Source organism: Acinonyx jubatus, chromosome C1, assembly GCF_027475565.1.
Source record: "Acinonyx jubatus isolate Ajub_Pintada_27869175 chromosome C1, VMU_Ajub_asm_v1.0, whole genome shotgun sequence".
In the NCBI taxonomy this organism is placed as follows: domain Eukaryota; kingdom Metazoa; phylum Chordata; class Mammalia; order Carnivora; family Felidae; genus Acinonyx; species Acinonyx jubatus.
In genome coordinates, this window is record NC_069381.1 from 102,235,055 (window position 1) to 102,259,289 (window position 24,235).

At 38.7% G+C, this 24,235-nt stretch overlaps 1 protein-coding gene across 1 annotated transcript in view; it reads left to right on the forward strand.

The window, feature by feature from the left end:
- Positions 1–24,235, forward strand: part of GPR89A (G protein-coupled receptor 89A) — a 59,536-nt gene that overhangs the window by 30,952 nt on the left and 4,349 nt on the right. Inside the window, exons 8-10 of the mRNA XM_015084242.3 lie at positions 7,552–7,661; positions 9,963–10,051; positions 11,189–11,281. Of these exons, the coding sequence (XP_014939728.1) occupies positions 7,552–7,661; positions 9,963–10,051; positions 11,189–11,281 (292 nt within the window). The remainder of the gene's footprint in view (positions 1–7,551; positions 7,662–9,962; positions 10,052–11,188; positions 11,282–24,235) is intronic.

Genomic DNA, 24,235 nt, shown 5'->3' on the forward strand with positions numbered 1-24,235 from the left:
CCTTGGGATTCATACTAGAAACATTGTTTTCACAAATACTCCTAGTTGGGCAGGAGTAGTGACCAGAAAACCATCTTTTAATTTACCAGCAGAGAGCCATAGTGAGATGACCTACAAGAAATATAACATCTGTTATGTACAAAAGAATTAATGGTTAAAAATGGGAGTAGGAAAGAGGCACACTGTGTTCTCCCTGGGAACACTAAAGAGAAGATGAGATTTATAGTATTTGGAAAACATTCATCAAAAACCTAGTTCAGGGGTGCCTGGGTGGTTCAGTTGTTTAAGCATATGACTCTTGATTTCAGCTCAGGTCATGATCTCACATTTCGTGGGTTCGAGCCCCTCATCAGGCTCTGCTGACAGTGCGGAGCCTGCTTGGGATTCTCTCTCTCTCTCTCTCTCTCTCTCTCTCTCTCTCTCCCCCTCCCTCCTTCCCTCTCTCTTTCTGTGTCTCTCTGCCCCTACCCTGCTTGATGTCTCCCTCAAAATAAATAAATAAACTTCAAAAATAATTTTTTTTAAACCTACTTCAATTAGTATGAACACGCTGGTTTAGCGATCAAAGCTTTCAGCTTTTTTCAGGTTAAAAGAATTAAGTGATCTGTTATTTTCTTTTTCTTTTGACTTAGATGTCAAAGTTTTTGTTTTGGTAATCTAGGATATAGCTAAATTATAGTCTGTACTCACAAACAGTATTAATACAACTTTGAAATTGTGGTTTTGTGGAAAATAGAAAATACAGCTATGCAACTCTCCCATAGTATAATGAAAAGAATTTGAGCCAGTCACTTTACAGTAAACATGCTAAGTGATCTTGAGCAAATGCTAGACTTAGTTTCCTCATTTGGAAAATGACAGGGTTGGCTAAAGGGTCTCTAGGATCCCTTTCCAACCACAAATTCTGAATTTCTAATTTTTCTGTTTGTGACTAAAAAAAAACTAGAGTATTATAATATGTAAAAGTTTAATGCAAGCTATTATTATAAAGAAAAAATCTTAACCTATACTCTTGAGTTGGTTTATTTATTTATTTTTTTTTTTTTTTTTTAGGCTCTCTTGAAAACTTGTAGAGATAGGGGAAAAAATACTTTCACTGGTGAAATTTCAGCACCAGCCACAACTGCCTTCAAACCATGGTACTGCAAAGAGTTTACGTAAATCCTTCTATAGAGAATCATAAAAACTAGAAAAAAAATCATAAAAGATATTATTCAAAGACACTGGAAAACGAACAGAGGTAAAAATTTTGAAGAGTATCACGTTACCTCACGTTTTGTGGCTTTCTTGCTCGGGGTTGCTCTTCAGCCACTGCCCACTATCCTAGCATCCACTCAGACTGATAAATTTCCAATTACTCTGGTTTGAACTTGGAAGTGAAATTTTGGAGGCAAGAGACATGTAGAAGTACTAAGATAATAGAATCAAGGTATAAACTATCCAAGTCCCTGCCTCATCACTAAACAATACATTTGCAGAGTAGATACCAGAGAGCCTGAGAAAAAGTAGGGAGAAACTAGAAGGGAGTCTACCCTTGAAAGACGTAATTCCCTCTTAATGTGATCTGCAGGTGTGTGCTGCCTTTGGCTGCGTGCATTGCCTGAACTGTGTGTAAGATGGGCACACAGCTTGAATGACAGAAAGTGAAATTCTTAACTGGTTTAAGGTGTCACAAGGTAGAACTCAGGACTGGCAAGGTGCAATTAGAAATTTTAGAGGAACCCCTAGAAACAAAGGGACCAGAGAAAGGATAGGCCTTAAAATATAAAATCTGTTCAGATTCTTTGTCAACCACTAACTAACCTGCTCAGGCTCAGCAGAGACCACCAGAGTCAGCTACAAAGAGAGCAGCTGGATGCTGAAAAACTAAGCAAAGATAGTAGTTGCTGCATGCAGTAGGTATGATGGCTTCACAGTTTGAGCCGAGGTAAGCTAACTGCTTAATAGAACAACAACCAACCAAAAAAAAAAAAAAAAAAAAAGAGTCCTCGGAGGAGGGGGGTGATAGATTCCCAAGTTACTGCAACATACTATCTGCAGTGTTAAGTTTTCAGCCAAAACTTACTCGACATACAAAGAAATGGGACCAAGCAATCTATGTTCAAGATAAAAAGCAGATAATAAGACACTTAACTTCAAGTGGGCCCAAATAATAGCCTTTAAGTCTTTTTGTGAAATCTATTATGAATTCTAAGAAATGAAGGAGAACATAATATCAGTGAACAGATAAAGCATCCCAAAAGAGAAATGGAAACTGTATTTTAAAAAGAAAACAAATTCAAAAACTGAAAAGTACAATAACTGAAATGAAAATGTCACTAGGTAGGCCTAGCAGAATTGAATTGAGAGGTGGAAGAATCAAGTTGAAGATAGATCAATAGAAATTATTCAGTTGGGTGCCTGGGTGGCTCAGTTGGTTAAGTGTCCAACTTTTGCCTAGGTCATGATCTCGTGATTCGTGAGTTCAAGCCCCACATCGGTCTCTGTGCTGACAGCTCAGAGCCTGGAGCCTGCTTTAGATTCTGTGTGTCCCTCTCTCTGCTCCTCCCCTGCTCATGCTCTGTCTCTCTCTGTCTCTCTAAATAAATGTTAAAAAAAAAAAAAAATTTTTTTTTTAAAGAAATTAGTCAGTTGAAGAATAAAGACTGGAAAAAATGCAGGGTATTTAAGTATAAAACAATATCAAGCAGTTCAAAATGTAGTTGGGGTCCTAAAGAGAGAGAAAGAGAGTATTTAAAGAGGGGTGCATGGGTGGCTCAGTTGGATAAGCATCCAACTCTTGATTTCGGGTCAGGTCATGATCCCAGGGTCGTGAGATCAAGCCCCTGCATCAGGCTCCATACTGGGCGTGGAGCCTGCTTAAGAGTCTGTCTCTCTCTGCCCTTCCCATGCTCAGGTGCATGCACATGCGCGCACTTGCGTGCTCGCTCTCTCTCTCAAAGAAGGGGGCGGGGGTGCGTTTAAAGAACTAATGGCCAGAAACTTCCCAAATTTGGTGGAAAATGTTAATTTACAGATCCAAGAAGCTTAACCCCAAGTAGGGTAAACACAAAACTCTACTGAGGTTCATATCATCAAACTACTAAAAGATGAAGATGAAAAAATCTTGAAAGCAGCAAGAGAAAAATGATACAGGGGAATGTTGCAGACTTTGAATCTGGAGCTCTCTCTTGTCCAGCAAGAGATTGGATGCAGAATTGAATATGAGAGAAGCTAATGTCCAGGAGGAGACAAGAGCCCCGAACAGGGGTTTTGCCTCTGTATGTATTGATCTCTCAAGGTTTTACATACATGGTGAATGTGCAGAAACAAACAATAAGATAGTGACCATTAATTTGTAAGAAGCAAAGGGTTTGGGGGGCAAGTGGCAGTAGAAGTTGAGATTCAAGCACAATGATATATTGGCGCCAGATGCCAGATGGACAGTGTTTCTCTGTGGGCGATACAGCCACGTAGCTGTTCTCTCCAAAGTGTAAGATTGCTGGAGCGCGCTGCCTCAAGGCTAACAAGGCACCTTTCTACTAGCTAACCTTGGGCACTTTCGCCCCGTAGTGGCTTTGTCCCTCTATTCTCAGAGGCTTCTGTCCTGTGGAGGTGGCTTTTCTCCCTAAGCCTTGTTTTACTTAGTGACTAACCTTGGGCACTTTTGCCCCATAGTGGCTTTCTGCCCTAAGCCTTGTTAACCCACTGGTGCAAGTGTACAGAATTCTTAAGCTTATTTTCCACAGGGGAACAATGCAAAATAATGGTCGTTTAACAGGGTTGCAGGTACATAATAAACACAGAGACTTAAAGTATTTCTTTAAACTGACATTTAGAAATACAATACCAATTACAATCACTCAAAAAATGAAATACTTAGATGTAAGTCTAACAAAACATATATAGGTCTTACATGCTGAAAACTATAAAATGCTAATCAAAGAAATCAAATATCTACATAGAGAGGCATACCAAGTTTATAGATTAGAAGACTCAAAATAGTAGATATGTCAGTTCTCTCCACACTGATACACAGCTTTAACATATATCCCAACAAGATTTTTTGTAGATTTTATATGGAAAGGCAAAAGTACTTAGAATAGCTAAAACAATTTTGAAAAAGAATAAAATGGAAAGAATCAGTCTGATTTCAAAGTTTATTATATAGCTATACTAACCAAGACTGTGTGGTATGGGCAGAGGTGTAGACACATATCAATAGAAAAGAGCAGAAAACTCAGACATAGACCAACACAAATATGCCCAAGTAATTTTTTTACAAAGATCCAAGAGCATGTCAGCAAAGATCGCTTTTTCAACAAATAGTTCTAGAGCAATCGGATAGCCATAGATTTAAAAAACATTTTTTTAATGTTTATTTTTGAGAGAGAGACAGAGACAGAGCAGGGGAGGGGCAGAGAGAGGGAGACACAGAATCTGAAGCAGACTCCAGGCTCTGAGCTGTCAGCACAGAGCCCAGTGTGGGGCTTGAACTCAGGAACCACAAGATCGTGACCTGAGCCAAAGTCAGACATTTAACTGACTGAGCCACCCAGGCACCCCTTCATAGATTTTTTAAAAAATGAATCTCAATATAAATCTCACATCTTACACAAAAATTAACTCAAACGGTACAACTTTACAACTTAGGAAGAAAGAAACATAGGAAGTCTTAGGAGGGCTCTAGGGCTAAGCAAAGAGTTCATGGATTTGACACCAAACATATAAAAGGAAAAATTGATAAAGTAGACTTCATCCACACCACAAACTTCTGCTCTGGGAAAGACCCTGCTCAGGGTGAAAAGACAAATTACAGACTGGGGGGAAATATTTGTAAACCACAGATCTGAGAAAAAACTAGTATCTAAAATATAAAAACTTTCAAAACAGAGCTAAAAAAAAAAAGTCCAATTAGAAAATAGGCAAAAGACATGGAGATATTCATTGCAGAGCATATGTAGATTGCTATGAAGTAGGTGGAAAGATGTTTTAACATCCTAAAACGTGAGACAAATGCAATTAAAACTATGAGATACCACTATACACGTATTAGAATGGCTAACATAAATAAGCGACACCAAATCCTAGCAAGGATGCAGAGAAGCTAGATTACTCATACATTGCTGGTTAAAATGTAGAATAGTAATTCGGGAACACATTTAGCACTTTCTTTAAAAACTAAACCTGCAACAACCACACAACCCAGCAACTGCCTTCCTCAGCATTCATGCCAGAGAAAAGAGTTGGGTTCACAGAAAACTTGTACACTGACGTTTGTAGCAGTTTTATTCATAGTGGCCCAAATTGGAAATAACCCAGATACCCTTTAGTGAATGAATGGTTACGGGGTCACACATGTACAGAATACTACTGAGTAATAAAAATGAACGAAATGAATGAACTGTCGCTAAAACAGCCTGGGTGAATCTCCAGAAAATTATGCTGAGTGAAAAAAGCCAATCTGCAAAGGTTCCATACTATCTGATTCTATTTCTATTACATTTTTGAACTGACAGAATGGAAACGGAAAACAGATTTGTGGTTGCTAGGTGGTTAAAGAGGAGTCAGAGGGGAGAGGGGGGAAGTGGGCTGTACAAGGGCATTGTGAGGGATCCTTGTAGTGATGGAAATATTCTGTATCTTGACCGTATCAGTGTCAATACCCTGGTTGTGCTATTGTACTATAAATTTGCAAGATGTTTCCATTGGGGAAAGCTGGGGAAAGGGTGTGTGGGATGTCTCTGTAATTTCTTATACCACATGTGAATCTACAATACCTCAAAATGTTTAATTAGAAAGGAAAAGTAATTGCTTTCTTCCCACCTTTCTAGTTTGTACCAGAAGAATAGTGGAATGGTATATTTAAACCACAGTAGACACTTTTCAGCCTCTTGACTTGCAAACTACCACCAAACCTCAGCCAGGCGCATGTTTTTCCAGACTGTGGGGTTTTTTAATGGCATCCAGCTAATAATGAAAAAATAATTTCTCGTTCTGGACTGCCCTTATCATAAAGAGGCAATAATGATGATGGTCACAGGATGTGGTGTTGATGATAGTGACAAAAAGTTCAAGATAAAAGTACAAGTACCTCGTACTATTTCTTTCTTTTTTACCACATCTCCGGAAGTCTGATAATGTTAACCATTTCTTTTAAAAAGACATGTTTATTTCTCATCTGCAACTTATGGTAAGAAAGAGCAAAATTGGTTTAGGCTAAAGTGATAAAATTAAAAGTGAAAGTGAGTCATTTAAAACAAGGTCACGCTTGTTGTGTGCAGCCAGCCTTCACTTCTTCCAGTGATTGTGCCTCCCTGCCTATTCCGGGGCCACGATACAGTGTCGGTCACCTTGACATCATCAACCAGTTCCACTCCACAGCCAGTCGTTGCATTTGTCGTGCTGTAGGCATCGAAACTAAGGACAATAGAAATGGGCCTCAGTGCTCCCTCTCTCCCCACTGCCTCTCTTTTAATCCGGCCCGGTAAACTGAAGTGAACTTTCAAATGAGTAAGATAGAACCTCTTCCTTCTTCATACACTTGCTCCAGCTTTTCCACCTACGAAAATGGCAAGACTCATAACCCTTAGTTCTCCCAAGTCAAAAGCTTCCTAGTGAGCCTCTTCTTGGTTGTTAATGACCTCTTCCAACAATGCTAAGTTATAGTGAACATGTGTAATTAAAGAGCTAAAACTTGGAGCTATATCCCATTCACTCGATATCCAGGCAAAGGTCATTTTGAGAAGAAAATTAAGTCAGCATGACCCAATATACCTCATATTCTTATTGTTAATACCTTTAATCACTGTCTTAAAGAATCTAGCCCACAGAGGGCCACCTGGGTGGCTCAGTCGGTTAAAGTGTCTGACTCTTGGTTTTGGCTCAGGTCATGATCTCATGGTTTTGTGGGTTCAAGCCCGGCATCAGGCTCTGTGCTGCCAGCATGGAGCCTGCTTGGGATTCTCTCTCTCTGTCCCTCTCTCTCTCTCTGCCCCTCCCCAACTCATGCTGTCTCTGTCTCTCTCAAAATTAATAAATAAACTTTAAAAAAAAAAAAAAGACTAGATTTATGTGATTTTCCTGCATTTAGTTTTTGTTCTTTGTCTGCTTTCAAAAAGGAAGGAAACTTTTTAGTTCTTACCCTGAACCTGGCCCTTCAGGTGTGTTAACTATTTTGTCCTTAAATGATAATGGTAAAAATTACTAATATAAGTATAGAGCTTTGTAGTTGACGGCATGAGTTCTTATATACGGTTTCAGTGATCTTCACACCCATCCAGAGATGAGGAAATGAAAACTCTGCAGTCTTCTAGTTTCTCAGTTAGAGCCAATCTTCACATTTCTTGCCTTCGCCAAATTCTGTGCTCCTTTGCATAGGCCACATTGCTTCTTGGGAGTGTACAGTTTCCCCTTGGTTGTGAGTAGTGGCAAAGCGGGACTCCGGAGTTTGCATTCTTTCCTGAACAGCTCAGCAAGGGAAAAGGGCAGTTATGAGACTAGAAGGTGGATGAATACCGACTATGAGGATTAAAGCTCCCTGCTGAGGTTTTATCTTTTCTTTCCTTTCAGGATGGCAATGACACGGAGAACTATGTTCCAGAAGGGGGAGGTGCATAACAAACCATCAGGATTCTGGGGAATGATAAAAAGTGTTACCACTTCAGCACCAGGAAGTGAAAGTATCCTTTATCCCTCTGCCTGATTCTTTTTCTCAACTCTGGATGGACCAAGGCCAGAAGAAAAAAGTAGTGTTGGGGTGGTCTTCTCTAAGGTACCTGACTGCATCAGAGTCCAGCTGGCCAGGGCTAGGCTTAGGAAATACAGAGTCATCTCTCCAGTGCCCCTAAAAGATCATAAAACCATTGTCTTTGAGCTCAAGAAATCCTAAAAGTCACTCTTTCCATTTTACAGATGAGAAAATAGACCCAGAGAGGTTAAGTCACACTGTGGTTTGTGGCAAAGATAGGACCTCCTTTTAGTTCTTTCCTCTACACTATTCTATTTCCTAGGTCTGAAAAACTAACATAAAACACAGTGACTCCTGAAAATGGGTGGTTTGTATGTATATGAGCTGGTAAGGGCCCATTTCTAAAGCGATCGGTATTGCTAAACAACTTTTAAGCAGCACTGTATCTTCATTGACTTTTAGTTTGAAGGATCAAGGATATTGGGTTTAATGGGTTGTTCTTGGCCCAGTTGGTTGCAGTGTTTGATTCCCAGATTGAGCAACAAAATCTCTTTGTGTCTACCAGGCTATTAAGTCAAAATTGCGGGGGGGGGGGGGGGGGGGGGGGCTGGGGTGAGATAGCATGTTCCTCCTTCCTTCTCTAGCCTGAGGGAAGTACAAATTCCCTTTTGCTTCAATTGGAGGAAAAGGATGTAATCTGTCCTTGCTATAAATTGTGACATATCTTTCCGGTGTCAAATGTAGGTAAGAATTGGACCGAAGAAAGGCAGGATGACCATGAGAGAAGAAAAAAAGGATTACATTGAATTCATTTACCTGGAGACATTTATTTCATATCTTCTATTTCCAGGCAGAGTCCTGAGGGATAAAATGATGAACAGAGTATGTACCCTCTCTCCTCAAGAAGCTGACCATCTAATCATGGGAGAGGCAGACATGTAACTAGTTAAACCCTGTTGTTTGGTGGCCTGGACCATCCCAGTAGCAGCCACTACTGAAGAAGGAGCCGAAGGGCACTATGGTGATTTGAGCAGTACAGGCATACCTCAGAGATGTTACAGGTGTGGGTCCAGAACATCGCAATAAAGCAAATATCGCCATAAAGTGAGTCAGATGAATATTTCGGTTTCCCAGTACATATAAAAGTTTTGTTCACACTATACTGTATCCTATTGAGTGTGCAATAGCATTCTTAAAAAAAAAATGTACATACCTTAGTTTAAACTATCGCTAAAAAATGCTAATCATTACCTGAACTTTAAGTGAGTGGTAATCGCTGATCACAAATCACCATAACAAATGTAATAATAATGAAAAAGCTTGAAATACGGTGAAAATTACCAAAATGTGATACATTTTGGTAGAGACACAAATGGTGCCCATAGACTTGTCCAATGCAGGATTGCCACAACCTTCCATTTGTTTAAAAAAAAAAAGGGAGGGGGTGAAGGGGGCAGTATCTGCAGAAGGCAGTAGAATGCCTGCCTCTAGCAGAAAAAGTCACAGAGTTAGGGAGGCTCTGGACCAAAGTGAATCTTCTGACTTGGGCTATTTTCACTATTTTTTATGACTTTAAAGTCCATAAAAGCTAAAGTTTAGGTTTAAGCTATCTTAGTGATAGTAAGTCAAATCAGCAAAAGTATCAGTATTAAAATTATTTCCCTCTCTGAGCCCCTGTTTCCTCAATGGAGACAATAACAGGCCCTCACTGAGTTCTTGGAAAGTAGCATAGTGTAATGGAAAGAGCAGACCTTGGAGGAAGGCATATCTGAGCTTTACTTTCCTGATCTGCAAAATGGGTAATAACACCTATCTCATGGGACTTTATGAGAATAATAGAAGATAATGTCTATAAAGAACTAAAGAAGGAAATGTTTATAAATCCCAGCCTGTATTAAACTCAGTAGTGTTAATTCCCTTTCCTAACATTATATTTATTCAGATAATTTAGGGGGAAATTACGCTATATTATAGGAGTTTTACTCTGTAACTATTTGAGATTTCAAGGTTACATTTGACTTACTCTAATTAAAGAAAAGCAACAACAAAACCATCTGTCTGAGCCACTTGAACTAGTGAGAAACTGAATGATAGGTATTTGGTAATGCTCTTGGGGGAGAAGCTTTTTCACACCTGTGTTGGAGGTTGGGAAAACTGCTCTGAAGGAGTACTGCTGGGCATGAAGCAGGAAATTGAATATCCAGGCTAGGAGAAACCAAAAGCATATGATTTCTTCATTGCTATTTCTTGAAACTTCTATGTGATTTAAACCTTGATGCCCATTTTGTGCCAGATCTCACTCTTATCCAACAGGAAGTGGACGCTTTGGAAGAACTAAGCAGGCAGCTTTTTCTGGAAACAGCTGATCTGTATGCTACCAAGGTACAGAGAAAGGAAACGGAAGTGTGGTTTTTAATCAGTACGGTTGAAGGCAGAACAAAACTAAATAGCTTTGTAGCATCCTCTATGGCCACCCAGCACAAGAGAGACCTCATAGCTCCAGTATCAGCCATGAAGCATTAAGAGTCTGTTCTTCATGACATTGTTCCTACCCCCTAGCAAAATTCTTAATGGAACGCTCTCAATAATAAAAATTAGTGGGATAGTCGGGCGAGGTTTTTTCAACATCCGGGAAGATGGCTCACACCACCCCCTACTGATTCAGGGTCAAGATGGTAGCTCCTCTGGTTGCTTTTTATTCCTATAGAAGTTAATAATATTGCAAGAGTGATGCCATGATCTAGCCATGTTTTAAAGGATCCAGACCAAGAAGTGACCTAACTTTCCTCAAGTTAAAATGCCATATAATTTATGTAAAAATGCCATATAACTTAAGTATGTAAAATCTATTAGCTAAGGTCATTCAAACTATTTTTATCCTTTTTAAGGATCACTTCATTGGAATAGCCATAATATAGAGGTAGCATAGGCTTTGAAGACCGACTTGAGCTTCAATTCCCCTACTCACTATCTGTGCGACCTTGGGCAAGTTACCTAACACCACACCCCCCACCCCGTAAGCCTCAGTTTTCTCCTGTGTAAGATTAAGATAATAGAACATAGAAGAGTTGTTATAAAAATTAAAGGAGATAATGTATGTAAGGTGTTTATCCCAGTTTGGTGCTTAAAGTAAGCATTCAATAAATGTTTCCCGCTAGTATTTTTTTTTTTTTAACGTTTATTTATTTTTGAGACAGGGAGAGACAGAGCATGAATGGGGGAGGGTCAGAGAGAGAGGGAGACACAGAATCTGAAACAGGCTCCAGGCTCTGAATTGTCAGCACAGAGCCCGATGCGGGGCTCGAACTCACAGACCGCGAGATCAGGACCTGAGCCGAAGTTGGCCGCTTAACCAACTGAGCCACCCAAGCGCCCCTAGTATTATTTTAATATTATGAAGCCATGTGTGGGTTTTTCGCTCTGGCAAAACAGTGATTCATAGAGGCAGGAATGTTTTAGCTGAGTATAAAGTTTACATTTTGCTGAGACTAACCATGTTCTGTATTTGTTTTCCCTCAGGAGAGAATAGAATATTCCAAAACATTTAAGGGAAAATACTTCAATTTTCTGGGTTACTTTTTCTCTATTTACTGTGTTTGGAAAATTTTCATGGTAAGTATATTAGTTTTAACTGTCAGGGTTTAGGTTATTTTCCCTGGTAATGGCAGAGAGAAAAGTAGGTTTGTAAATTCTAAATCCAAAGGCGTCAACAGAGAATGATATCTTTCACATCCCCGAGCCTGACTCTCCCCCTTTTCTTTTTAAAAAAATTTTTTTAATGTTTGGGATGCGTGGGTGGCTTGGCCAGTTAAGCGTCCAACTTCTGCTCAGGTCATGATTTCATTGCTCATGGGTTTGAGCCCCACATTGAGCTCTGTGCTGACAGCTCAGAGGCTGGAGCCTCCTTCAGATTCTGGGTCTCCCTGTCTCTCTACCCCTCTCATGCTTGTGCACGTTCTCTCTCAAAAATAAATAAACATTAAAAAAAAATTGTTTTTAATTTAATGTTTATTTTGAGAGAGAGGGAGGGAGAATGAGCAGGGGAGGGGCAGAGAGGGAGGGAGAGCGAATCCTCAACAGCCTCCACGTTGTCAATTCTGAGCTCGAAGCAGGGTGCAATCTCATGGACCATGAGATCATGACCTGAGCCGAAATCAAGACTTGGATGCTTAAGGGACTGAGCCACACCCAGGTGCCCCTCCCCCCACATCTCATTTTTATGTCACATAGAAAAGAGGAATTGTATTTTTCTTCAGTCAGAAATCATTAGTAAGGTCTTAGTTTATAAACTACATGAAAGGAATACAAAGGTTTTTTTTATTTTACACTCTGCTTTCCATATTACCCATGAGTATATCTATGTAATACAATCCCTACCTTCAGCTCAGAACAGAAACTACTTCTCCTTTTTAATCATCTGTATATACCTAAAAAAATTAAATACAAAGTAAATTCCAAAACATTATTTCTACAGATAAATTCATCTTATGTGGCACTCTCAATGCCATATTCTTTATGTGCATTTTGTGTACATTCATTTTGTGTCTCATCTGTAGGTATTCGTGGATTTCAGTGTGATTACAGAAAAGGCTGATTGGACTTTCTGTTTTGGTGACTTTCCTACTGGGGCTGTGTTTGCACAAAGAGGAGCTTTGTCAGCTTGTTAATTTTGATCAGTATAGATGAATGGAAGATTCTGGATTTTAATGGATCTAATGTTATAATAAATTGATGTCAATGCCTATTCAGAGGACCTTTTTAAATCCTGATTCATTCAGTGGAGAAGATAAATGAAGATAGTATGTTCAATTAACTAAGCTACTAAAAAGTTTTTCCCAAGACATAGCCTTTAGAGGAGCATATCATTTTTAACAGCTTTATGGAGGTGTAATTGACATTCAGTAAACTGCACATATTTAAAGGGTATAGTTGGGTAAGTTTTGACCTATGTAGACACCTGTCCAACAACTATCACCACACTTTGGAGAGAACATACCCATCCATCACTTCCAAAATCTTCTTTGTACCCCCTTGTAATGTCTCTCTCATGTGTCCCCAGGTAACCACTTATATTTTCTAGAATTTTATGTATATAGAGTCTTAAATTATGTACCCTTTTTCTGTCTGGCAGCTTTTACTCAGCATAATTACTTTATGTTTCATTCATGTTATCGTGTGGTCAATAGTTTATTCCTTCTCATTGCTGAGTAGTATTCCGTTGTGTTATTGTACCACAGTCTGTTTATCTGTTCACCTGCTGATGGGTATTTGTTTCCACTTTGGGGATGTTACAAATAAAGCTGCTATGAACATCTGTGTATAAGTTTATATGTGGACATGTGCTCTCTTTCCTGTTATGAGGAAACAGGCTAGGTCACATGGCAAATGTATGAAATGGCCAAACTTTTCCAAAGAGGTTGTACCCTATTACATTCCCACCTGCAGTGTTTGAGAATTTCGTTTACTCCACATCCGTGCTGACATTTTGTAGTCAGTCTTTTAGACATTCTAATAGGTATGAGGTGGCATTGAATTGTTTAATTTGTATTTTCCTAATGCCTAATGATGTTGAACAACTTTTCATGTGTTGATTTGCCACCTGTATATGTGAGAGGGTGGGGTAACTATTTGCCATCTTTTAAATTAGGCTTCTTTTTTATTGGGTTTTGCATATTTTTCATTGCATTCTGGAAACCCTTTATCAAATGTGATTTTCACATATTCTCTCCCAGTCACTGGCTTGGCTTGTCATTCTCTTAGTAGTATCTTTCAAAGAATTGAAGTTCTTAATTTTGATGAAGTCTGCTGTATCTTTTGTTTTCTATTATGGGTTATGCTTTTGGTGTGGTATCTAAGAAATCTTGGCCTAACCCAAGGTCACAAAGATGTTTTTCTTGTCTTATTCTATACATTTTATAGTTTGAGGTTTTTACATTTACGTCCATGATCCATCTGGTGTTAATTTTCTCATATGATGTTGGAGTGTGGATCCAAGTTCATTTTTTTCGCATAGATATCTACTTGTTGTAGCACCATTTGTGGAAAAGATTATCCTTTCTCCATTGAATTGACTTTGCAATTTTGTCAAAAACTAATTGACCACAATTTTTTCTATTTGTTTTTTCCTATTGATATATATGTTAATAAGTCTTGAAATAAATAATACTCTTTTTTTCTCCTTTTTTAAAATTTGTTTTGGCCATTCTGTGCCCTTTGCATTTCCATATGAATTTTAGAATCAGTTTTTAATTACTGCTGAATACAAAAATACCTGCTGAAATATGTATTAGAATGTCATTGAATCTTCAGATCAATTTGACTTAATTTTGACTTAACATTGAGTCTTACAATTCATGAACACGGTGTAACCATTTATTTAGATCTTCTGTAGTTTCACTCAGCATTGTTTATAGTTTTTAGTGTATAGATCTTTTACATTTTTCAGATTTATCTCAAATATATTTTTGATGCTATTATAAATGGGAATGTTTTTATAATTTCAGTTTCTGAGTGTTAGTAGATACACAATTGTATCTAGTATAATTATGTAGTTACACAGTTGATTCTTGTCTGTTGATTTCATATCCTGCAACCTTGCTAAACCCGCTTATTTTTAAAGTTTTTTGTAGATTTCATAGGATTTTTTTCTACATAGACAATCTGTTCTCTGCAAATACAGTTTTGCTTCCTTGTTTCTTTTCTGGATGCCTTTTATTTTCTTCCCTTCCCTTCCCTTCCCTTCCCTTCCCTTCCCTTCCCTTCCCTCTCCTCCCCTTCCTCTCCCCTCCCCTTCCTCTCCCCTCCCCTTCCTCTCCCCTCCCTTCCCTTCCCTTCCCTTCCCTTCCCTTCCCTTCCCTTCCCTTCCCCTCCCTCCTCTCCCCTCCCTTCCCTTCCCTACCCTTCCCCTCCCCTCCCCTCCCCTCCCCTCCCCTCCCATCCTATCCCATTCTATCTCATCTTTCTTCTCCTTCAGCCATATCACACCAAAGTACAAAATTAAACAAGTGGTAAGAGCAGTCATCCTAATCTTGTTCTTCATTTTAGGGGGAAAGCATCCAGTCTTATGCCATGAAGTATGGTGTTAGCTGTTGGCTTTTCCTAGATGCCCTTTATCAGGTTGAGGAAGTCCCTTCTATTCATAGTTTCTTGAGTGTTTTTAATCATGAACATGTGTTTGATTTTGTCAAATGCTTTTTCTGCATCTATTGAGAGGACCATATGATATTTTTTCTTTTTAGTTGGCTGGTATAGTATATTACATTGATTCAAAATGTAGCATTTCAGATGTGTGTTGTATTTTTATTTCATTCAGTTCAAAATATGTATAATTCCTTTTCTTTGACTCATGGGTTATTTAGAAGTATGTTATCCAATATTTGGTGATCAGAGGAATATCATCCTGTAATTGATTTCAAGTTTAAACCATGTGATCTGAGAACGTGCTTTGATTTGTCTTAAATTTGATCTCTTCAAATTTATTGAGACTTGTTTTCTGCCCAGAATATTTTCAACCATGGCTAATATCCATCCCATGTGCACTTGAGTAGAGTGTGTATTTTGCTCTTGCTGGTTAGAATGTTGTATAAATCTCAATTAGATCAAGTTGGTTGGTAGTATTGTTAGTTTTCTGTATCCTTGCTGATTTTTCTATCTTCTCAGTTATTGAGAGGAGGTGATGACATTTCAAACCATTGTTATGGATTTGTCTATTTCTCTTTTTAGTTCTCTGTGCTTTGTGCGTTTTTTTTTTTTTACTTATAATTAACATACAATGTTAGTTTCAGGTGTACAGTATATTTGATTCAACAATTCAATACATTGCTGAGTGCTCACCACTATAAGTGTGGTCACCGTCTGTCACCATACGATGTTATACAATATTATAGACCATATTCTCTATGCTGTGCATTGCATCTCTGTGACTTATTTATTTTATAACTAAGAATTTGTGCCTCTTAATCCCCTTTATCCATTTCACACATTCCTTTACTTACCTGCCTTCTGGCAACTGCCAATTTGTTATATGTATTTAAGAGTCTGTTTACTTCTTTGTTCATTTGTTTTAAGATTCTGCATGTAAGTAAAATCAAGTGTTCTTTCTTTCCTTGTCTGAATTATTTCACTTAGCATCATACCCTCTAGGACCATCCACGTTATTGCAAATGGCTAGACCACATTCTTTTTTGTGGCTGAGTAATATTCCATTGTATGAATACATCATATCTTTTTTATCCATTCATCTATTGATGGGCACTTGGGTTGCTTCTATATCTCCGCTGTTGTAAATAATGCTGCAGTAAATATAGGGGTGCCTATAGTTTTTCGAATTAGCATTTTCATACTCTTTCTGTAAATACCCAGTAGCAGGATTACTGGATCATATGGTATTTTTATTTTTAATTTTTTGAAAAACCTCCATACTGTTTTCCACAGTGGCTATACCAATTAACGTTCCCACCAACACTGCATAAGGGTTCCTTTTACTTTACATCCTCACCAACACTTGTTATTTCTTGTCTTTTTTATTCTAGGCATTCTGGCAGGTGTAAGGTGATGTCTTATTGTGGTTTTGATTTGCAGTTCCCTGATGACTAGCGATGTTGAACATCTTTTCAAGTGTTTGCGGGCCATCTCTTTGTCTTCTTTGGAAAAATACCTCTTTAGTTCCTCTGCCCACTTTTGAACTGGATTGTGTTTGGGGTGTTGAGTTGTATAAGTTCTTTATATATTTTGGATATTAATCCCTTATCAGATACATCATTTGCAAATACCTTTTCCCGTTCAGTAGGTTGCCTTTTCGTTTTGTTAATGATTTCTTTCACTGTGCAAAAGCTTCTTACTTTGGTGTAGTCCTAGTAGTTAATGTTTGTTTTTGTTTCGCTTGCCTTGCAAGACATATTTACAAAAATGTTGCTATGGTCAGTGTCAGAGTAATTACTGCCTATGTTTTCTTCTAGGAGTTTTACGGTTTCAGATCTCACATTTAGGTACATAATCCACTTTTAGTTTATTTTTGTATGTAGTATAAGAAAGTGGTCCAGTTTCATTCTTTTGCATATAGCTGTCCAGTTTTCCCAACACCATTTATTGAAGAGACAGTCTTTTCTCCACTGTATATTCTTGCCTCCTTTGTCATAGATTAATTGACCGTATAAGCATGGGTTTGTTTCTCAGCTCTCTATTTAGTTCTATTGATCTAGCTGTCTGTTTATGTGCCATTACCATACTGTTTTGATTACTACAGTTTAGTAGCATATCTTGAACTCCAGGATTGTGAGACCTCCAGCGTTGTTCTTTTTCACAATTGCTTTGGCTGTTCAGGGTGTTCCGTGGTTCCATACAGATGTTAGGATTATTCGTTCTAGTTCTGTGAAAAATACAGTTGGTACTTAGACAGGGATTGCTTGAATCTGTAGATTGCTATGGGTAGCATGGACGTTTTAATAATGCTGATTCTTTCAGTCCTTGAGCACAGAATAACTTTCCATTTGTTTTTGTTGCCTTCAATTTCTTTCATCAATATTTTATAGTTTTCAGAGTACAGGTCTTTATCTCCTTGTTTAAATTTATTCTTAGATCGTCTTTTTTGGTGCAGTTGTAAATAGGATTGTTTTCTTAATTTTTCCTTCTGGTACTTCATTATTAGTGTATAGAAATGCAACCAATTTCTGTATATTAATTTTGTACCTGCAACTTTACTGAATTTATAAGTTCTAATAGTTTTTGGTGGCGTCTCTGAGGGTTTCTGTATATATTATTATGTCATCTGCAGTCAGTTTAATGTCTTCCTTATCATTCTGAATGCTTTCTATTTCTTTTTCTTATCTGACTGCTGGAACTAGGACTTCAATATTAATGTTGAATAAAAGTGGTGAAAGTGGACATCCTTGTCTTCTTCCCAGTCTTAGAGGAAAAGCTCTGTTTTTCACCATTGAGTATGGTGTTAGGTGTACATTTTTCATATATGGCTTTATTATGCTGACGTTTGTTCCTCTAACCCCACTTTGTTCCCTCTAAAACCACTTTATCATGAATGGATGTTGTATTTTCTCAAATGCTTTTTCTGCATCTATTGAGATGAGCATATGGTTTTTATCCTTTATTTTGTTGATTTTGTTTATCATGTTTGATTTGTAAATACTGGATCACCCTGGTATTCCTGGAATAAATTCTGCTTGATCATGGTGGACAGGTTTTTTTAAGAGCATTATTGAATTCAGTCTGCTAAAATTTGTTAAGGAATTTTGCATATATGTACATCAGAAATATTGGCCTGTAGGGGCGCCTGGGTGGCTCAGTTGGTTAAGCAGCCGACTTCGGCTCAGGTCATGATCTCGTGGTCAGTGAGTTCAAGCCCCGCGTCAAGCTCTGTGCTGACAGTTCAGAGCCTGGAGCCTGTTTCAGATTCTGTGTCTCCCTCTCTCTGACCCTCCCCTGTTCATGCTCTCTCTCTGCCTCAAAAAAAAAAAAAAAAAAAAAAAAGAAATATTGGCCCGTAGCTTTTTTGTTTGTTTGTTTTTGTAGTGTCTGTCTGGTCTTGGTATCAGGGATTTTAAATGCTGGCCTCATAGAGTGAATTTAGAAGTTTCCCTCCTCTTCTATTTTTTGAAATCGTTTGAGAAGAATAGGTATTAACTCTCTTTCTTTCTTTCTGTAGATAATGTTACATTAGTTTAAGGTGTACAACAAGCATGGAATATCTTTCCATTTGATTCATCTTCACTTTTTTTCATCAGTGCTTTATAGTTTTCACAGTGTAGGTCTTTCGCCTCTTTGGTGTTAAGTCTTTGTTAAATGTTTGGTAGAATTCACCTGTGGGACGATCTGATCCTGGGCTTCTGTTGTTGTTGTTGTTTTATTATTATTACTGATTGAATTTCATTGCTACTAATTGCTCTGTTTAGATTTTCTATTTCTTCCTGATTCAGTTTTGGAGGATTATATGTTTCTAGGAATTTATCCATTTCTTCTAGGTTGTCCAGTTTGTTGGCATAGTTTTTCATTATAGTCTCTTCTTTCTAAAAAAAATTTTTTTAATGCTTCTTTATTTTTGAGAGAGACAGAGACAGAATGCGAGTGGGTTAGGGGCAGAGAGAGAGGGAGACAGAATCCAAAGCAGACTCCAGGCTGCAAGCTGTCAGCACAGAGCCCGATGCGGGGCTCAAACTCACGAGCTGTGAGATCAGGACCCGAGCCGAAGTCGGTGGCTCAACCAACTGAGCCACCCAGGCACCCCCATTATAGTCTCTTCTAATCCTTTGTATTTCTGTCGTGTCAATGGTTATTTCTCCTCCTTTATTTCTGATTTTGAGTCTTCTCTCTTGATGAGTCTGGCTAAAGGTTTATCAATTTTGTTGATCTTTTCAAAGAAACAGGTTCTGGTTTCATTGGATTTGTGGGGTTTTGGTTTTGTGTGGGTTTTTTTTTTCCCCTCTATTTCATTTATTTCTGCTCTAATCTTTATTGCTTCCTTCCTTCTGCTAGCTTTGGGCTTTGTTCTTTCAAAGTCTAGCTCTTTTAGGTGTGAGGTTAGATTATTTGAGATTTTTTGTTTCTTGAGTTAGTTTTGTATTGCTATGAAATTCCCTCTTAGAATGGCTTTCTTTACTGCATCTCAAAGACTTGGAACCATCGTGTTTTCATTTTCATTTGTCTCCCTGTATTTTTTTTTATCTCCTCCTTGATTCCTTGGTTAACCCGTTCATTGTTTAGGAGCATGCTATTTAGCCTCCATGTATTGGTATTCTTTTTAGATTTTTTTCTTGTGATCAATTTTTAGTTTCATATCATTGTGGTTGGAAAAGATGCATGATATGATCTCAGTATTCTTAAATTTATTGAGATTGTTTGTGGCCTAACATGTTATTTATCCTGGGGACTGTTCAATGGGTACTTGAAAAGAATGTGTATTCAGTGGTTTTTTGGATGGGATGTTCAGTATATCTTTTTTAAGTCCATTTGGTCTAAGATGTTGTTCAAAGCCACTGTTTCCTTATTGATTTCTGTCTGGATAATCTACATTGATATAGGTGGAGTGTTAGTTGTCTGTTATTATTTATGTATTTAGGTACTCCTGTGTTGAGGGCATAGATATTTAGTTGTTATATACTCTTATTTGATTGACCCCTTTATGATTACGTAGTGGCCTTCTTTGTCTCTTGCTATAGTCTTTGTTTTAAAGTCTACTTTATCTAATGTAAGTATTGCTACTCTACCTTTTTTTTCTACCTTTTGCATGGTGCTTTTTTTCCAGCCCTTCATGTTCAGTCTGTATGTGTCTTTAGGTCTGAAGTGAGCCTCTTAAAGGAGCATATAGATGGGTCTTGTTTTTTTATCCATTCAGTCACCCTCTGTCTTTTGATTAGAGAATTTAGACCATTTACATTCAAAGTAATTATTGAGGGGCGCCTGAGTGGCTCAGTTGGTTGAATGTCAGACTCTTGATTTCAGCTCAGGTCATGATCCCAGGGTTATGGGATCAAGCCCATATCGGGCCCCACGCTGAGAATGGAGCCTGCTTAAGATTCTGTCTCTCTCTTCTTCTGCCCTTCTCCCCCGCTCATGTGCATGCTATGAGCATGCACTGTCTGTGTCTGTCTGTCTGTCTCTAAATAAATAAAGATAGATAGATAGATACTTATGTACTTCTTGCCATTTTGTTCATTGTTTCTGGTTGTTTTTGTAGTACTCTGCTCCTTTCTTCTTCTGTTACTCTCTTCCCTTGTGTTTTGTTGGTTTTCTTTAGTGTTATGCTTGGATTCCTTTCTTTTTACTTTCTATGTATCTATTGTAGGATTTTGATTTGTGATTGGCATTAGGTTTATATATAACACCTAAGGTGTATATATATATATATAACACCTAAGGGTGTATAGCAGTCTGTAAAGTTGATCAAACTTAAGTTCGAGCTTAAGTTCACACACACTCTAAAAGTACATTTTTATTCCCTCTCCACATTTTATGTAGATGATGTCATATTTTACATCTCTTTATTTTGTGTATTCCTTGACTGGTTTTTGTAGACATAATTGATTTTATTACTTTTGCTCCATACTGGCTTTACAAGTGATTAATCTATTATGTGTAGAATTTTTTTAAGTTTATTTATTTATTTTGGGAGTGCACATAGGCAGGGGAGAAGCGGGGGGGGGGGGGGGGGTGGTGGCAATGGGGGGAGAGAGAATCCCAAGCAAGCTTTCATTGTCAGCTCAGAGCCCAGTGCAGGGGTCAGTCCCATGAACGTGAGATCATGGTGTGAGCTGAGATCAAGAGTTGGACACTCAACCAACTGAGCCACCCAGGTGCCCCTCTACTGTCTATGTTTGCTTTTACCTGTGAAAGTTTTTCCTTTCATAATTTTCCCCTAATTATGGCCTTTTCTTTCCACTCAAAGAATTCCCTTTGACATTTCTTGTAAGGCTTATTTAGTGGTGATTTCATCCTTGAACTTTTGTCTGGGAAACTTTTTGTATCTTTTTTTATTCTGAATGATAATCTTGCTTGTAGAGTATTCTTGGTTCCAGGTCTTCCTTCCAGTACTTTGAATGTATCATGCCACTGCTTTCTGGCCTACAAAGTTTCTGGTGAAAAATCAACTAATAGCTTTGTAGGGTTTCCCTTCGGTAGTAACTGGTTTTATTTTTCTCTTGCTGCTTTTTTTTAAATTTTTTTTTAATGTTTATTTATTTTTGAAGGAGAGAGAGACAGAGTGTGAGTGGGGGAGGGGCAGAAAGAGAGGGAGACACAGAATCGGAAGCAGGCTCTGGGCTCTGAACTGTCAGCACAGAGCCCAACGCGGGGCTCAAACCCATGAACTGTGAGATCATGACCTGAGCCATAGTCGGATGCTCAACCGACTGAGCCACCCAGGCACCCCTCTTGCTGCTTTTAAAATTCTCTTTATCATTACTTCCTGCTATTTTCATTATTACACATCTTGGTGTGGACCTCTTTGGGTTAATCTTGTTAGGGGCTCTCTGTGCTTTCTGGATTCGGATGTCTGTTTCCTTCCCCAGAATAGACAAGTTTTTAGCTGTTATTTCTTCAAAGATGTTTTCTGCCCCCTTCTCTCTCTCTCTTCTCCTTCTGGGATCCCTATAATACGAATGTTACTACACTTGATGGAGTTGCTGAGTTCCTTTAACCTTTTCTCATTTTTTATTCCTTTTTTTTCCTTTTTGCTGTTTAGCTTTGTTGCTTTCCATTACCCTGTCTTCCAGATTGCTGATCCATTCTGCATCCTCTAATCTGCCCTTCCCTCTAGTGTGCTTTTTTTAATTTTAGTTATTGCATTCTTCATCTCTAGTTCTTTTTTATGTTTTTGTTGAAGTTCTCCTTGAGTTCATCCACTTTTTCTCAAGTCCAATGAGTATCTTTATGACCATTGCTTTGAGTTCTTTATCTAGGTATATTGCCTTTCTCAGTTTGATTAGCTCTTTTGCTATGATTTTGTCCTGTGCTTTCATTTGGGACATATTCCTCTGTCTCCTCGTTTTATCTAGCTCTCTGTTTGTTTCTGTGTATTGGGGGCCAGCTGTGACTCCTGGTCTTGATAGTAATGGCCTTGTGTAGAAGAGACCCGGTGGTGCCCTGTAGTGCAGTGTCCCTGGTCACCAAAACCAGGTGCTCCAAGGGTGTCTCCTCTGTGGGAAACATGCGCCCTACTGCTGTGGCTGAGTTGCATTTGCCTTCAGCCCAGATGGCTGCACATCTCTGGGCTGCTCTGGGCACACTGGGCAGGGTTTGGTCCCTGCACAGCCAACTAAGAGGCTCAGCTGCTGGAACTATGGGCACACTGATGTAATCTCTCCCCTTCCCCAAGACAGCAGTCCCTCTGGAGTGGTGCTGGTCCCTGCTAAGGCTGCTTGTAGTAGGGCAGGAGCTGTGCTAGAGGGCCACCTGCCGAGGCAGGCAGGTCCCCAGGTGAACATGGGGCCAGGGCACTTGGTGCTAGCGAGATAGGTAGGGAGTATTAGCCCTGGTGCCCACAGGTGTCTGGCTATCTAGGCTGGGGGAGGAGAAGAGAAATGGTGCCCAGCAGTTTTGTTCTTGAAGTCTCCCTGCGCCTCCAGCACATACTGAGATTAATAAATGAATATTCTTCACATATACCCTGGGCACTTTTCAAACTGCTGCTTCTTTGCTGTCTCTCAGGCCAAGGTATTTATTCTAGCTCTTCAAGGGCAGGGATTTGTTTCCTGTTGCCCTCTGGCTCTTCCAGAGTTAGGCCTTGCTAATTTTTAAAGTACCTGGAGTTTAGCCCTGCTGATTTTACAAGCTCCCCAAGTTAAGCCCCACTGGTTTTCAAAGCCACATGTTACCGGAATTCCTCATCCCACTGCCTCGGGTGCCTAGGGTGGGGTCTGATCCTCTCCTCTGTGCTTGTGGTGTCCCTCCTGTTTGTGGTTAGTCTCACAGACGGGTGGGGGTTGGTTCCCAACCGTGTCTCAGCCCCTCCTACCCTTTTCAATGTGGCCTCCCAACACTTAACTGTGGATGGTCTGTTCTGCCAATCTTCCGGTGGTTTTCAGAGTAGAGTTAGTTGCACAGATATAGCTGTTATCTTGATGTGTTTGAGACACGGTGAGCTCAGTATCCTCCTACTCTACCATCTTCCTGACACCTCTGCTTCATGTATTTTAAAGCTCTGTTATTTGGTACATGCACCTTCTGGGTCATTTTGAACGCCTTATTGAAATGACCCTTTTAATCCCTGGCAGTATTTTCTGCTATGAAATCTACTTTGATATTAATACAGACTTCTCTTTCTCTTTATTAGTGTTAGTATATCTTCTTCCATTCTTTTACTTTTAACCTATTTGTATATTTATATTTAAAGTGGATTTTTATAAACAACGTACAATTGGGTCTTGCTTTTTTATCCAGTCTTACAGTCTCTGCCATTTAATTGGCATGTTTAGACCAAGAGTCAGCCATCTACAGCTCACAGATCAAATCCAACCACCACCTGCCTTTGTAAATAAAGTTTTACTGGAAAGACAGCCAAGGCCATTCATCTACGTATCATCTGTGGCTACTATCACTACAGTGTCAGAGTTTGCCAACCCTGGTTTAGACCATTTACATTTAATGTGATTATTAATATGGTTGGGTTGAAAACAGCCATGTTGTTATTATGTTTTTTATTTGTCCCATCTGTTCTTTTTTCCATTTTTTCTTTGTTTCTGCCTTCTTTTGGATAAATTGGATATTTTTCATAATTCCATCTGATCTCTTATTGCCTTGTTAGCTGTAACTCTCTTTTCATTATTTTAGTGATTGCTCTTAGAGCATTCAGAAAATAACCAGAGGGAATGACCCTGGAATTCCTTGATTTCACTCTAACTGTATCACCAGAATGTTACCTTTCTGACTTCTGTTAACCGAAGGTATACATGCCATATGCCATAGCCTTTTTTTCTCTTTATTTTTTACAGAAAAGGTAGGGTACATAAGGACTTTTGTTTGCCTATATGTGAATAACTATAATAGATGTTTTATATATGATTTAGATTGAGAATAGAATTGAATTTTTAAGAACATCTACCTATAGGATAGGTAGGATGG